The sequence below is a fragment of the Prunus mume genome, linkage group LG4 (genome assembly GCF_029339155.1).
Source record: "Prunus mume cultivar Tortuosa linkage group LG4, ASM2933915v1, whole genome shotgun sequence".
In the NCBI taxonomy this organism is placed as follows: Eukaryota; Viridiplantae; Streptophyta; class Magnoliopsida; order Rosales; family Rosaceae; genus Prunus; species Prunus mume.
This window is the reverse complement of record NC_142701.1, coordinates 23,605,356-23,622,852: the sequence shown is the minus strand read 5'-3', so window position 1 is coordinate 23,622,852 and position 17,497 is coordinate 23,605,356. Positions and strand designations below refer to the sequence as shown.

General features: G+C 36.8%; 1 protein-coding gene and 1 long non-coding RNA gene across 2 annotated transcripts; one reads left to right on the top strand and one right to left on the bottom strand.

The window, feature by feature from the left end:
* The first annotated feature begins 6,390 nt into the window (after positions 1-6,390).
* LOC103343765 (receptor-like protein 49) lies at positions 6,391-9,807 on the top strand. Its single transcript, XM_089051415.1, is given in 2 exon segments — positions 6,391-8,384; positions 8,387-9,807. Coding segments are annotated over 2 exon segments (2,949 nt in total). The 5' UTR covers positions 6,391-6,616; the 3' UTR covers positions 9,568-9,807.
* Positions 9,808-10,506: 699 nt separating this feature from the next.
* LOC148918228 (uncharacterized) lies at positions 10,507-12,272 on the bottom strand. The gene is made up of 2 exons (XR_016126486.1): positions 11,483-12,272; positions 10,507-11,246 (listed from the first exon to the last, which is right to left on the bottom strand). It is a non-coding gene; the product is annotated as an uncharacterized LOC148918228 (long non-coding RNA).
* Between the last annotated feature and the right edge of the window lie 5,225 nt (positions 12,273-17,497).

Genomic DNA, 17,497 nt, shown 5'->3' with positions numbered 1-17,497 from the left:
AGATAGGTGTGGTTGAATCAGTTCAGTTTTTTAGATTCATGTTTTTGCAGATCTTTTGTGTCCATTAGAATCCCCAATCTCTAATTTGAATGCTCATAATTTTGCCAATCAAATTGGACACTTCTAGGCTTTGATATAGCCAACCCTAGCTCACGGAACAGACAGGTGATGTTGAATCAGTTCAGGTTTTTTTGATTCATGATTTTGCAGATCTTTTGTGTTTATTGGAATCCTTAATCTCTAATTTGAATGCTCATACTTTTGCCAATCAAATTGGACACTTCTAGGCTTTGATCTAGCCAACCCTAGCTCACGGAACAGACAGGTGATGTTGAATCGTTCAGTTTTTTTGATTCATGATTTTGCAGATCTTTTGTGTTTATTGGAATCCTTAATCTCTAATTTGAATGCTCATACTTTTGCCAATCAAATTGGACACTTCTAGGCTTTGATCTAGCCAACCCTAGCTCACGGAACAGACAGGTGATGTTGAATCAGTTCAGTTTTTTTGATTCATGATTTTGCAGATCTTTTGTGTTCATTAGAATCCTCAATCTCTAATTTGAATTCTCATACTTTTGCCAATCAAATTGGAGACTTCTAGGCTTTGCAATTATCCGATTTTGATAGGTTCAAATTCAAATCTTGGAACTCTACTGAAGTCCTTGGTTCCATGGATAATTTCATAAAAAAAAAATCTTATGACAGTCATTATGGAAATAAAAAATGAGAGAGATGGAGACGTATAGAAAGAGGAAGAAGAAGAAGGAAAAATAAAAGAATTAAAAAAAAGAGGAGAAAATAAAAAGAAAAAAAAGGCGTGCGTTCCAACAAAAAAAAAACAATGATATTTATCTTTAGTATCTTTAATATATTCATTTTTCAATAAGATATTTGGAGAGGAGCTTCTACAGAAAGATAGGCGCCTTTTTGAAAGTATTTTATTTATATTTTTTATGAAGATTTTTGAAATTATTCTAGACACAATTTAAAGAATTCGTGCTCGATATGTCACATTCTGGGATCGGCTCTGTCGTGGCACGATATTGTCCGTTTTGGGTTCCTCTCTCTGCCCTCACGATTTTGTTTCTGAGAGCTCATGAGCAACTTTCTAGTGGGTCACCCATCCTGGGATTGCTCTAGCCCCAACTCGCTTAACTTCGGAGTTCTTATCCCCTTCAAAGCCAGTGAGCTCCCAAAAGGTCTCGTGCTAGATGAAGGCGGACATGTACATATAAGGCACATCACCCCCTCTCTGTTGGTCGATGTGAGATGTTACAATCTACCTCCCTTAGGGCATGTTTGGTATGCCTCACTGGACTGGACTATATTAATTAGCACTTAAAACCCATGTTTGGTGAAAGGAGGGACTAACTTAAATGAGACTAAATAGTCCAACAGTATAAAAAAATGCCTCACTTGCTCTCCTTATACAGAGAGGTGAAATACATTTGCAAAATAGCGAGCGTGCTATTTTGACGTTCGAGTCTGACCAATCTAATCGCAATACCAAATCCATATCCAAGCTTCAATAATCAGTTTCTTCTTCCTCTTCACCTAGAACTATCACCACCATAAACCTAGTCACACGACACACCAATTCAAACCCAACCACTTGAATCAACCACCACCAAATCAAACCCAGTGGAACCACAACCCAATTCAACCTTCCGAAAAATTATAAACCATCAACCATGGCTCAGTGAAACCAAATGGAGATTTGTGACTTCGAAGAAGATTAAGATCTGTGACTTCAAAGAGGAATAAGAGACTTGGCTGCCAAAAGTCATGAGTTTAATCATGGCCTCCATGTTTTTGAAGAAACTCCTCCCTTCCTTAGAGCCATTTTAGATGTTGATGCTTAAGGTGCTGCTACACCTCCCTTGTTCCTATTTAATTGTTTCTGTTTTGGGGGGTTTACCCCCTTCTGTACCCAAAAAAGAGAGGGAAGAATAGAGATAAAATGATAGGGAAGCAGAGAAAGGTTTGGGAGGGGGATTTAGAAAAGGAGGGATACCATTGTGTTAATATTGGAGAAAAAAAGAGAGCGAACAGAGAGTGAGATCGGGAGGGGGAGAGAAAAAGTAAAAGAAACATGGCTGGGAAGGAAGAAGAAAAGAGAAAGGAGAGAAAAAAAAAAAGGAAAGAAAGAAAAAAGATAATTTGTCTTTAAAAAACATTTTTTAAAAATTATTTAAATAAATTATACATTTCTTGTTATTTTATTTGCAGTATTTATTTAGTTTTAGGTCAAAATTCCAAATTAATTTTAAATATTTAAATAATTTTTTTAGTCCAACACAGCACCAAATATAGGTTTTCACTATTTTTACAATCCAGCTTCTTAGTCCGACGCCTCACCAAACGCAGCCAACTTAATCCAGCTTAGGCCAATCCTAGCTAATCCAAGACAGTCCCAAGATTTAGTCCAATCAGCCGTACCAAACAACCCTTTAAGGGCCCGACGTTCTCGTCGGCACACTCGCACCACACGGCAAAATGGCTCGATACCAAATTGTCACATACGGGATCGGCTCTACCGCAAAGACGATATTGTTCGCTTTGGACCTCTCTGCCCTCACGGTTTTGTTTCTGGGAGCTCACGAGCAACTTCCTAGTGGGTCACCCATCCTGAAATTACTCTAGCCCCAACTCACTTAACTTCGGAGTTCCCATCCCCTCCGAAGTCAGTGAGCTCCCAAAAGGTCTAGTGCTAGATGGAGGCAGGTATGTACAAATAAGACACATCAACCCCTCTCTGTTGGATGTTACAATCCACCCATCTTAAGATCATGACGTCCTCGTCAGCACACTCACACCACACGGCAAAGTGCCTCTGATACCAAATTGTCACATCCTGAGATCGGCTCAATCATAACACGATATTGTTCGCTTTGGGCCCCCCTATCTACCCTCATGGTTTTGATTCTGGGAGCTCACGAGCAACTTCCAAGTGAGTCACCCATCCTGGGATTGCTCTAGCCCCAACTCGCTTAACTTCGGAGTTCTCATCCCCTTCGAAGCCAATGAGCTCCCAAAAGGTCTCGTGCTAGATGAAGGCAGGCATGTACATATACACATCACCCCCTCTCTGTTGATCGATGTGGGATGTTACACGATAGGTCACCTAAAAGGACACAATTTCAGTATTCGTGCTCTATAAGCAACTATATATTTGAAATGTGTACAGACTTAATCACAAAATTCAATATATGTGCCCAATACTATGCCATAATATTTAAAATAATGTGCACGTAAGTACCAAGAATTATGTTTTTTATTGGTAAGTAAAAGACAAATAATATTGTGTGGTTGTAATTTGCAAGTAAAAGGGCACAAAAGTATAATTTTCGTGGTTACAAAAGCTTCAATTATTCTTACACTGAAGTGACAAACTCTATGCTAATATGATAATTGGCCACAAAATTTGTGCTTAAACTACTTAGGTACAATTATTTTTTTCTTATGTTGGCATTGGACACAAAACAATTGTGTCTTCCCTGTATATCACACAAATACTACATATCTGTGTCAAATGTGATTCAAAATGACATGAACCTCTTTTTTGTGCTCTTTGGATTGTGCTTTTAACCCTTTTTTTTAGTAGTGATTCAACTGTTCTTCCTGTGGATATTGAGGTTTTGTGGTTGATTCATGCTTACGTTTGGCTTCACTCTGTAAGTTCTCTTCACATTTCTTATGTTTTAATCAATAACATTAATTTGTACGTTGAATTCTATTATATTTTGTATGTATCAAAACCCTTATAAATGTAGTTTTTGGTGATTATGACTCTCAAAGAGTGCGGGGATTATGAACCCATAGAAGGGGAGAATAGCTAGAATGAAGCAGCCCAAACAAGAAGATGAAACCACCATCGAAGAAATTATTTGATGCGTGGGCGGTGAAAGAAATGTATTTACATGAAATGTAAGTCTTGGATTAGATATTATTGAGGCGTTTTACTGCCATCTAGGCCTTTGATGTAATAGTGGAAAAAAAAAATGTTATTGATACATAGAAGAATAAAAAATAAGACATATGTTATGTGATGCATGGAAGAATAAAAAATAAAAAGTAAATGTTAGCTTTGAAAGACTTTTGATTAATGGTCGACCAAAATGTCCGTCTGTGGACCATGGCTTATAAACTCTGGTTCAAAACTTTTCAGCCTTAATAGATTCAGCTGATGAACACGAAATAAATATATTTAAACTTGGTAGATCTTAGAAATAGATATGAAGATGATAACCTTGACCAAATCATTAAATTAATTATACAAATTTATAAATAAACCCAATCCTAGACATGTATGTATAAAAAAAAACCCAAACACTATTTAAACATAGAAACACACCCAAAATTAACCCCAAAATCAACAATTGTATATTTTTTGGGTGTATTTATCAATGGATTTTGAGTGTGTGTAATGTTGGGTTTTGGGTGTGTTTATAAAGTGTTTTTGGTATTTGATTTTTTTATAATTTCAGCCCCATTTGTGTATTTTAGTGAAACTCCCAATTAATTAATGGTAGACTGGCCTTAATAATTTGACTTCAAGCCAATGAGGTACATTTTAAGTGGAGATTTTAATGAACGTCTCTATGACGACTTGACTTCCTCTCAAATTTTCTTTAGTACAAACTTTTCTTAACCAAATTTTAAAGCCCCACTTTTTCTTCTTTTCTTTTCTCCACTATCATTGCTACTCTTTCAAATAATTTTTTTCGTCTTCATGCCTCTCCTTTAATTCGTGCTTTTGAACCAGCTTTAAGACTTTGAACGGTTAGCTTTGGAAGACTTTGAAGACGATAAATTTCTCTTCACCTTCTTGGCTTCTTCTCTTTGATTCCCTGACTCTTTTTTTTTTTTCTTCCACTTTTTTATACTTTCTCTAGTTACAACTACGTTTTTCATGAGTTGTGCGTCTATAAAAGGAGCTTATAATTTCTCCACCCTTAATTGTGTGAGAGCCATAATTAAGCATACATAATTATTTACTTGGTATCAAACAGAGGCTAGCCAAGGATTTTCTCAGTAATAAGCTTGCTCTGTAATTGTTCTTCTTCATTTTGCTCTATAATTGTTCTGCTCTGATAATCAGTTTTAAACTGAACTAAATTTGAACTAAATTTGACATATTTTGCGTAGATATGAGCAATGAGAAGATGTCCTTTTCAGCTCGTTTTAAATTTCTTTAGCTCAGCAGATTTCAGAGGAAAATATATTCATATTTTTGCCTAGTCTTCTAATTGACCAGGAAAAATAAATAAATAAAGTGACAACTTTTCTTCGCCTGTGTTTTTTTTCCTCAAGATTGACTCGTCGATCATACCTTTGGTTGAAGTAGAAGCGAAGCAAAAATTGATTTACTTTGACAACGTTTTCTTTACTTGGTGCTCTTATAACTATTTTGTATGAAGTCTGTTTTTTGGTTAGATTTTAACTATGGTTTCTAGTTAAGTTTCGATGTTTTTGTCTTTAATAATCGGACTTGAGGAAGATTTAAAAAATGTATGGTTCTAATTATGTTGTATCTAGACCTAACAAATTACGAATTAATATTTACAAAATGCATGGTTCTGCACATAAGACTTTACTCCAGCCAATTGGAGAGCTAGTACTAAACTTGGGACCTTACAAACCATTTGAACTTATTTTCTGTTATAAAATTGTCAATCAAATTTACACATGTAACACATCCAAAAACGAATTTACGTGATAGTCTTGTTTTTTTTCAAATGGAAAAAGAAAACTATATAACAAACCTATACGAATAACAACTGATAAAAAGGTGAAACCAGAGGACGTGAATGAGAAATATGGCCTAACAAGATAGACAATTAGTCATGAAAGTAACACCTCCGTAAACATGGCGAATAATAAAAATGTGAATGTAGGAAAATAATTGGGCAAACAAAATCCAGTTGAGTAAAAAGTAGGCTGGATTGGTGATGATGTGGCACTTCGTTATAATTTATGACGCAAATAATAAGTTAATAATATCATGGGGTTTTTGATTTAAACAAAGACCTTCCATTTTAATACTAGTTACCAAAATAAGCGAAAAAGATGAACGGCCGAGAATTGTCGACAAATGCGGACAAAGAAATGTGCCCAAGCAAACCGACAAACAACATTTTGCTGCTGTAAGAAGATGACGTCAGGCCCTCCTCATTTCCAAAAGAACAGAACTCAATTAGTCACAGCCTTCTCAAGTGCATGAACCTACTCACCAATTTAAACCTCCCCCGCCCCGCTTCAAGAAAGAGAGAGAAGATCAGACATTAACAAAAGTTTTAGTTACTTGTGGATGTGGACGGCCAGTTGATTTAGTTGTTGAAAGCGCCGAAGAAATTAACAAGACATACTTTTCTGCTACAAGTTAGAACCAGCTTTGGAAGACTTTAAAGACTTTGAATGGTTAGCTTTCGAAGACTTTGAAGACCATAAACTTCTCTTCACCTTCTTGGCTTCTTCTCTTTGATTCCCTTATGCTTTTTTCTCGACTACGTTTTTCACGAGTTGTGCGTCTATAAAAGGAGTTTATAATTTCTCCACCCTTAATCGTGTGAGAGCCATAATTAAGCATTCATAATTACAAAACAAAATTGCAATGGGAATGGAATCGTGGCGGTCCAAGTTCATTTCTCTACGTTGTTTTCTTTTTCTGTCGCTCATTGATACTCGCTGTTTTTCATTTGTGCAGACTCGGACACTTGGCCAGGTTGATGAGTGCTCATCCTTGCTGCAGTTCAAGGAAAGCTTTGCAATTAACAAGTCCGCTTCTACAGATCCTCGTTCTTATCCGAAGGTTTCATTTTGGACGCGAGAAGGAGATGGGAATCGGAGTAATTGTTGTTCATGGGATGGTGTAGAGTGTGATGAGGACTCTGGCCATGTTGTTGGCCTTAACCTAAGCAGCAGCTGTCTCTACGGTTCTATCAATTCCAGCAACAGTCTCTTCCGCCTTGTTCATCTGCAGAGGCTTGACCTCTCGGATAATCACTTCAATTTCTCTCAAATACCATCGAGATTTGGTCATGATCTTTCGAGTCTAACGTATCTCAACCTTTCAAATTCCGTTTTTTCCGGAGAAATTCCATCAGAAATTTCAAAGCTATCAAAGCTGTCTACCCTTGATCTGTCTTTCAATTCTCTGAAACTGACCAAGGCCAACATGAGAAGCCTGGTTCAGAACTTGACCACCATAAAACAACTTCATCTTAGTGGGGTAGACATATACTCCACTGTGCCTGATATCTTGGTCAATGCATCTTCTCTCACATCTCTCCAACTTCAATATTGTGGGTTGAATGGGGAATTCCCAATTGGCATCTTCCACCTACCAAACTTAGAGGTTCTGGATGTGTTTGGTAACTCAAACCTTACCGGTTCTTTCCCTAACTTTAACAGGAGCAATAATCTCTTGAAGAAATTGAATGTTGGGGACACAAATTTATGTGGTATGCTGCCTGCTTCTATCGGAAACCTCCATTCCTTAAATTTGTTGGACATCTCTTGGTGTTATTTTTCCCACTATCTTCCATCTTCACTCGGAAACCTTACCCAGCTCAACTACCTTGACATGAGTGGAATATTTTATGACGTTCCAAATAATAATTCCACAGGCCAATTAGTTTCTGAATATTCCTTGTCTTGGATAGCGAGTTTAACCAACCTCTACAGTTTGTCCCTTGGGGCCACCAAAATCAGGGGAAAATTCCCAAGTTTTGTGGCTAACCTCACGCAACTTTCATCTCTAGACTTGGATGATAACGAAATAACTGGTCAAATCCCGTCTTGGCTTATGAATTTGACCCAGTTAACTACTCTATACCTCGACGGTAACAATTTGAGCAGAGCAATTCCTAGGTCACTCTTCCAGCTCCAAAATCTTGAATTTCTTGACCTTTCCTATAATAACTTGAGTGGACAAGTTGAGTTTGATCAGTTTTCCCAGCCCAAAAAGTTAAAGGGACTTCTATTATCACACAACAAGTTATCTCTGCAGATCATAACCAATTTGAGTGCTACTATTCCACAGCTTGAACTTCTACACTTGTCTTCATGCAACTTAACAGAGTTTCCAGAAATTTTAAAATATCAATCCGAATTGCGAAGCTTACAAATTAGCGACAACAACATTCAAGGGCGAATACCAAAATGGGTGTGGAATGCAAGTAGAGAAACTTTGTTGACTCTCGACCTCTCTTCCAACTTCTTAACGGGATTTGACCAAAATCCAATCAATCTTCCATGGCAGAATCTATATTCTTTAGATCTCCGGACCAATATGTTACAAGGATCACTGCCAATTCCACCACAATCAATCAGACACTATATGGTCGGCAGCAATAATTACAGTGGAGAAATTTCGCCTGCTCGTTCTGCAACTTGAATCATTTGCACATTCTTGATTTGTCCAACAACAGCCTGAGTGGCATGCTTCCACAATGTTTGGGGAACTCCAGTGCTCTTGAAATATTGATGCTGATGAACAATTCATTTCATGGCAGTATTCCTCAAATATGTCCAATCGAAAATAGTTTGAAAATTGTTGATTTGAGTTACAATCAGTTACAGGGAAAAGTACCAAGATCAATGGCCAATTGCACTCGATTAGAGTTTCTTAACCTTGGAAACAATCATATGCGCGACATCTTCCCATCTTGGTTAGGGGCACTTCCAGCACTACAGTTTCTCAGTTTGAGGTCTAATGGATTCCATGGCATGATTGGGATGTATGCAACTAACCATGACTTCCCAAAGTTGTGCATCATTGATTTATCTGACAATGGTTTTTCAGGTGCGTTGCCCTCTAACTACTTAGAGAACTGGAATTCCATGAAATTTGTTGACGAGAGCCAGCAAACTTATTTTCAAATCACTACGACATCAGACAACTCAACTACCTTTTCTTATCCATACTCAATCACGACTTTCGCAAAAGGTGTTGAGTTGCAATATATATGGACCCCTTACCTTCTTAGATTTATAGATTTCTCAAGTAATAAATTTGAAGGAGAGATTCCAGCAGGTGTCATTGGGAATCTAAGAGGCCTTCTTTTCCTTAACCTTTCCAACAACGCTCTCACTGGTGTCATCCCATCATCTTTATGGAAGTTGACGGCTCTTGAATCGTTGGATCTCTCTCGAAACCAGCTCTCAGGAAGGATCCCCGGTAATTTGGCACAACTCACTTTCCTTGCGTATTTCAATGTATCCTATAACCATCTTTGCGGTCCTATACCACTTGGCCAACAATTTGGTACATTCCTAGAAGATTCATACCAAGGAAACTCAGATCTGTGTGGAAAGCCTTTGTCAAAGAAATGTGATAGCTCAATATCGCCACCACCATCAATCTTTGAAGAAGATGAAGATTCCGGGTTTCAAATTGCACTAGATTGGTATGTGGTTCTGCCAGGAGTTGTTAGTGGTCTAATAGTTGGAGTGGTTGCTGGGAACTTTTGGACAAGCAAGAATCATGAATGGTTTTTAGAGAAATTTAGTAGGAAGAGGCAGCCAAGAGGCACACTGGGGAGGAGAGGACACAGAAACTAAGTACTTATTTTAAATCCATGTTTATCTTGCAGCTTTTGCTGTTGTTGTTTAGAATTCTTGTATGGGGTCTGGTGCATTCTGTTTTATTACAATAAGGGTGGTGGTGTAATTTGCTTGTATTAATTTGTGGTGCTGTAAGTTGCTTGTATTAATTTGTACAACAATGTTTGTAATATGTTTCTGTACGAGTACAAAAAAGTAGTGTACGTTTTCGACTAGCTACGAACTACATTTTCTGTTTCCTGTTTGCTTAGTTTCTTTGATTTCCTGAATTGTTGTATATGTTGCTACTATCAACTTCTAGTAGGTAATTTGCCAACTCTCTTGAGGTTCTTCTCTGTCCTCCTCTGCCTTCTCTGTTCTTCGCTTGATTCTTACTAAGAAAGACACATGATTTTAAAATGTTGAAGCCAAAATTTTACTTGCATTGCTGCCTTCATTTACTTGTTTACCACCAGAAGATTTTTGGCTGTATCTTGTAATCACTTTGTAAAATGAATTATGAAATTTCCTTCCAAAAATACCCCATGAAAACTTTTGAATGACCAACAAACCCTTAATATATCCCATGGCAAGAACAAGGCCACAAAGAAAAACTACAAGCATTTGTGGCTAAATTTCCCAAACAGGTGAAGCCATAGATTCTACAGTGGCTCACTTGTAGCTAAGAGAGCAGTTAGGCTAGTATGTCAACTCTGGCTGTAATTTCATTGTTTGTTTTCCAAGTCTTTTTCTGTTTACCTTTTCCCTGCTGCTTGTTTGTTTGGATCACATTGTTTCCAACTTCTTAACCCTATTCCTATGTGATTGTTCAAAGGGTCACTCAATGAATGCTTAGTTTATTCAACTTGACTTTCCTAACCCCAAAAGAATATCATATTAAAAAGCAAAAACTAAATGCTAAACACATGAGAGAGAGAGAGAGAGAGAAAGAGCAACTTTTCAAGAAAACCCAAAATATGATGAACTCTTTTGGGCCATAGATCTGACCTGAGTGCCAATGTGCTGATTTGAATCAGATGGTAGGAGGAAATTCTATGTAATAATAATATACATGTTGACCTATTTATGTGGCACATACTTTACAACAACAAAATACAACAAATGACAGTCTTCAGGGAAGTGAGTGAAATTGTGAAAAATGTCATGTGCTGTTCACAGGTTTGATGTGCTTGTAGTTTTGCAATTATCAAATTCTTTGCACTGCAAGCAAAGAATAGAAAACAGTGCTTCTCTCATTCGAATGTGTCCAACAAACAAGTCCAAGACAATACAAAACAACTCCCCATGACACTCGGCTCTAAATGCATGCAGGAGTGTGGGGTAGACACAGCCATCCATCCTTGTGTCTTTATAAAATCTAATGTCAAATCTCTCTCTGTATTTTATTGATATTATTTTGTTATATGCTTTCTGTCTAAAAGGACTTGGGGGTTTCCTTTCTGAGCCAAATTCCAACCCCATGAAGACAAACAGATAGCTGCTGCCTCATCATCATCTAAAAAGTCTTCTATTGCTGTGGTTGGTATCCAATGCCACATTATTTTCTTGCAGAGGAAACTGGAAAACACAGCCTCCTATGTGATATGTGACTTTTTGGTGTTCCTTGGAAGAAGAAGAAGAGGGTAGAAAGAAGAAACTCATGTTCTGAATCTGATGCAGCATATGGTTTCTTTTACCTTTTCAATTGAAATCCACAATTAATTAAGCAAATTATTAGCTGAGGAATGAACCTATTAGAGCTGAATATAGTGATAGTGGGAATTTTATTCATACTTCTCTACTACAGAATTGAGATTTCAGAAATTTGATTTCTTGGATCGTTTGGAGGGTTCCTACAACTTTTGACCTACTGAACCACCTAGCTGGGTCAAAGAACGTGGAACTGGAGAAAGGGACAAGAAGAGCCACTAACCTTGATGAAGGCAGAGGATGAAGAAAATGGTGGCCAATGAGCTCTGACTCTGCTTCATTGAGACATTGCAGCAATTGCGATCTCAGATTTGCAGACAACCAGCGTTGTACATGGTCAATGTATCCCAGATAGAGCCGAAGAAGCAGCAGCAACAAAGAAAGAAATTGAGTCTCTACTCTACGTTTCAATTTGAAGCAGCAGCTAATACTTGTTTAAAGATTTGCGAGAGGACACGAGACGATTTGGATAGTTAGTCTTCAAAAATAAAAAATTTACTTTAAAATAATTGTGTTTAATTGATGGCTTGATATATCAACTTTTAACTCAAGTAGCACTATATATATATATATATTTGGTCAGAAGGAGCACTAGATATGATATTAAAAAATATCATCCAATAAATCAACAACATGTCATCTAATAATTGGTCAAATTATTAAAGGAAAAAAACAAAAATGAAAAAAAAATAAATCCGTCAAGTCAAAACACCACCGACACCCAAAGCAAGAACCAGAACCAGAACCAGATCTGAGTCTGGGACAAAAAGCAACTCTCAATTCACAAAATAAGTAGTTGCTTTGCTGCTGTTAGCTTGTTTGTAATCTCACGAGCCTCCTCCTCCTATTCCTATAAAAGAAAAGTTTGGACTTTTTTTGTTGTATTATATTCACCCAATAATTCGATGGGTGACGGTGCATGTTTTATTTTCTCAATCACAGACAGAACACAGTCGTCCCCCCCTTGCGGTCTTCTTCTCCACCCCATTCCCCATGACCATCAACCCTTCACTCCAGACCAATCCCCACCTCCCTTCAATTTTTTTACCCCAGACTATTCACCCTTCCCATCCTAACCTGATTCCCTGACTACCACCCTCAACGAACCCAGAACCCACAGACCCACCCCACAACAACCAAGAACCCAAAGACAAACCCCCCAAATCCCACGAACCCATAACCGCCGCAACATCATTCCCCCATGACCACCACCGCAAGCTTCCTTTTCTCCATCTCTTCCTCTCTCTCTCTCCCCCATCTCTTTCTCCCTTTCCCATTACAGCTCCCTCCTCCCCTTTGTAATCTGTATTTTATTTACAACAGAGGGAAAAAGATGAAGTGGGTGGGCCCCTGTTTATTAAAATAATTTGTGAATATATATACATATATATATTTTTTCAACATTCGAAATGACCAATTTACCCCATATTTAACAACAAATTCAATGAAATGTTGAGATTTAGACAGTAAAAGGGGAATTGAAAATAAAATTTAATTTGAGTCCTTAATTCGCTAAAAAAAGGACATGGGGTAAATTGATAATTAGGTACAAATTTTGGGGGCATTTCGGTAGTTTACCATATATATACACGATGAGAGATATTTTATTAATAACGACACCTCATCCCATCGGTGGCTTCATTGCATTGTCGCAGCGCAAAAGTAAACTCAACTCAACCAAAAGAGCAACATAAACCATCTACGCCCCAACAAGGATACCCTCCCAACAAAATAGGAGACCATCAGAAACCAAAGACAAAGGTGGCTGATCAGCCCAACTTTCTAGTTACGCTTCTCTCATACATGTCGAAGCCGCATCATGAGTATATTTATATTTGGTTCCACATTAGCATGACAAGAATGTTTGTCATAAAACATAGGACGTTTTTAGTAATAAGTGTTAGTACCACTTTGAAAAACCCAAGGGAAGTGTTGTATAGTAATGTAGCTCGAAAGTCTGAGTGTCGTATCCATAGAGAGCGATGTAAAGAAAATAACAAAGATGAAAAAGAACAATTGTGATTAAAACACTAAGGCATTGGGGTTCCACTTTTAATATAAGCATGCAACTCTTATTAATTTGATCCAAGGATTAAAATATCGACCGTGCAGATAATATCGAGCCTCCAATTTACGGATATTTCGGGGGATATATCGTTATCGTTTTAGGTATCGTGAAAAAATCAACAAAAATGACAGATATATGCATTGAAACACATAATTTTGGTGTAAAACTTTCATAGATGTTATGTACATTATCAATGAATGTATTGAACAAATAAAACTCAAAATTTACTAATAATAAGATAAACATATGATGAAATATAAGTTGTATGTAATGCGCATAAATGAAAAATTTGAAAATAAAATGTTAATTAGAATGAATAAACCATGCATAAATCCATAGTTTGTTTAAACATTGGATTACAATTTAGATAAGTGTCCATCTACATAAATGAAGAGCTCCTGTAAGGTTCAAACAATGAGGAACAACCATCTAGATTCATACAATAGTCATACCAAGTCATGTAACCCGAGCAGGTTGTAAGCCATGTTTGAATATGGTGCACATAGGTCTCTCTTGAGCTCCCTATTGTCTTCCCATATATGGGATAGTTAGGATTAACCAACTAGTAAGTCCATAATCTTTTTTATCATCTTGAGCTCCATAACTAGTGCACTATAATCAGACATGACATAATCATAGCCATCATAAGATTCATTTGAGTAGTACTAGGTCTAGTTTATATGCTCATAGATCCAAAACTGATCGCCATGTCCTCTTCAGATGGATTAGATGTATATGGGCAGTGGACTGTGCATAGATTCTTCATATTAATAAATTATAGGGTTCTTGGCAAGGATTAGTTATTTTTGGGTTTCAATTTGCTTCAATTGCCTTCAAAAGTTCTGAATTTTTTTTGGGTTATGTTATGGGTATCGGGAAATATCAGGGATATCGGCAAAATATCGGAGATATTGCACTTATCGGGAATATATCGTCGATCCAGGGAAAGATATGGCATTATCCCCAATAACGGTGTCGATAATTGAAAATACAGATATATCGGTGTATCGGCCGATATTTCAATCCTGAATTTGATCCACAAAATATTTTCCATTGTAGTTGTTCAAAATAATTAAAACTCTTTTTAATTTCCTTTAGAAGTATTCTAAGCATAACTTGTACCATTGGCAACAAACTATCAAAAAAATAATCTTCGTCGAAATTCTATTAATCTTAGTTAATTATCTCATCTTTTAAAAGTATGAATTTTACTACACAATGGGAAAAACATGATTGAACCCATGAAATAGAATATCAAACTGACAGGACCCACCCCGAATTTTTCACAAAACCCGAGATGAATCTGCGGAGACCCCGGCATCACACCCATGCCGGGTTCACTCCTTAAAAATGCACAATCAATGTCCACAGTCCCACATCGAAACTCCAAACAAAATGCACACCTCTCAAGGCCTATAAAAGAGGACAACTACCCCAGCTTGGAGGTAATCAATCAGAACTAACGGCATACGCCTATTGATCCGTAGTTCAAACTTACTAAATCCGTACTTACTTAAGCATCGGAGAGCCTTCGGCCGTATCGCACCGGTACACTGGACTTACCGAGCGTTGCTATCTTACAGGTATAACTTACTACCGAAGCCATAGCATACCGAAGGTAACGAAATCACTAAGTTACGCAGGAAAGTGCAGAACCATTTTTCTGCGTCAACAAAACTCAATTTTGTCAGCAGGCATGATCCAATTTTTTGTGCACTAAAACATTTTGGCTAAGTATTGATTTCTTTATTCTTTTTAGTTTCTCTGTTTAAAATTTTCTACAGCTTTAGTATCAGAATTTGTCAGTGTTACTTATTTTATTTCCTCATGCAATATTTTTTGTTACCCCTTTTATAATTATTGAGTTTGTTATTTATTTTATGAGATTGTTGTTTTAGGGCCAGTTCAGTAAGTGATTTAGTTCAAAGCCTATATAATTTACATGCCGAGTGTTTTATCTGTTTTATGTCTGTTACAGTAAGCAGAAGTATTTTCCCAAACTGCCTGATCACATAGAGATATGGAAGGCTGTATCGTGTGTTTGTTATGATCGTTTTGAACCTCTCAAAGATTGGGCCGACAAGGTTCAGTCGAAAGAAATTGTTCCTTATGATGATCAGCTTAAATTACCTCTCCGGACTCCTGATGACCGTCTTCAAGACTTTTGGCGTACATCCATTGGGTAATTTGTTAGTTTTAATTCTATAAGGTTACTTTGGTAAATAAATAAATAAATCTATAAAAGGTTACTGTTTTAGTTTTTCGTTTTAATTATTTTTGGCATAATTATTTTGTATTTATGCAGGGATCTGATTCGTGGTGTGCGTAGCATTCATGCTAAGGGCTTATTCCATGGTGGTTTGCATAAGCAGTCCAGTTTTGTGTTTTTTCATGACAAGCTGAAAGTAATAAACATTGAGGGATATTTGCCTGACTTGAGTCCCAGTGATCAAGTCGAAAATAAGAAAAAAGATTTAATGCAACTTAGGATGATGTTAGATGTCTTGTTCGAGAGAATTTTGGGGTCCGAATATTCATGGGAGGAATGTAGTAGCTTCTTCAAGTTCTTCGACCAGGCTGTGTGTTTGGAGTGAGTTCTCTACTATAACTTTTTTTATTTCCTTCTTTCTACTTCATTCCTTATAGGATGTCCTTTTGGTCTTTTCAGCTATCCTGATTGTGTCGAGAGATTGGCATCTCATCCGTTCTTGTTAAGCTCTGAAGAAAGGATGGGTATGTTTGCTCGTTATCGTCGTAAGTGGGAAAAGGTTGCTACACATACTGCAGTGAAAAAAGCTTTGCAATTATCCGATTTTGATAGGTTCAAATCTTGGAACTCTACTGAAGTCCTTGGTTCCATGGATAATTTTATAAAAAAATCTTATGACAGTCATTATGGGAACTACTCTGGGGAAGTGGTAGACCTTCTTAGTTTCTTGAGGAATTTGAATAATCATTATCACCAGTTAAAGGCTTTCTCTGTTAATGTCGTAGATGTGGACCGTGGTGTTCAGAAGCTGTTTCTGGGTTTTTGGAGCTCCTGTACCAACATTTGGAGAAATTATAGATTCTATAAAAATATATAAAAAGAGGATGCATGTAAGACAAGCTTATAATGGTGTTTTTAATTTTATTTTTTATCATTTTAATTGGCAGATATTTGCCAAATAGCATGACTTGTATTACGCATATCAAGCAAACCTGCACAGCATAACATCAATCAAAACCCCTTTTTTGTTGCCTTTAACCCAACCCCATGTGACGTGTTGGCAACATTGCGCTGCTTTATTAGCCAGAGTAGCTTCCGCATAAAATAGTGAAGCAACCCAATTAGTAAAATGAGCAAGAAGACGAAGGCATTGTTGCGTCTACTCAAGTGCAATTAGTCTTACGCAGTAATAATCTTGGAAGTTCAAGTATCAAATTCTCAAGGAGCGAATAGGCAAATGTCTAAACACCAAGAAATAATTAGACGGACCAAAATAAAAGTGGCAAAAAAAAATGGAAAAATAATTTTATAGAGATTGAGTTAAAAAACGAAATATCAATAATGGAAAAATATGTTTCAAGCTCTTTAATCCAAATGATAACTCCATTAAAATTATCATAGAAAAACTTTAATAAGAAGATGAAGAAATTAATATTGCACAACGGTTCTCCTGTCAAAATGGTAGTCTATTCTTATCTTTGTCGATTTTTTTGGCTCATTTTCAGGATATAGATGTCGGTGTTTATTTGTTAGTGACGTTGTTTATCTGAACAACGACAGGGATTTACCGTCGCGGTTTGTTTCTTCAAAAGATGTCGGTCGATTTCACAATGATTTGAAATCCTGCTACACGATGGTGAATTCCCGTCATCTATGACCTTTTCTGTAGTAGTGTTAAATTAATTAATGGTAGATTGGCCTTAATAATTTGACTTCAAGCTAGTGAGTTACATGCATATTAAGTAGAGACAATGATGAACGTCTCCACTTGACTTCCTCTCAAATTTTCTTTAATACAACGATTACTTTTCTCTACCAAATTTTAAAGCCCCTTTTTTTCTTTTTTTCTTTTCTCCAATATCATTGCTACTTTTCAAATAATCTCTTTATTGTCACACCTCAACTCTACATTTTGTAGTGATAATGTTGAAAATAATGCACATTTGTGCTTAAGATTTCAA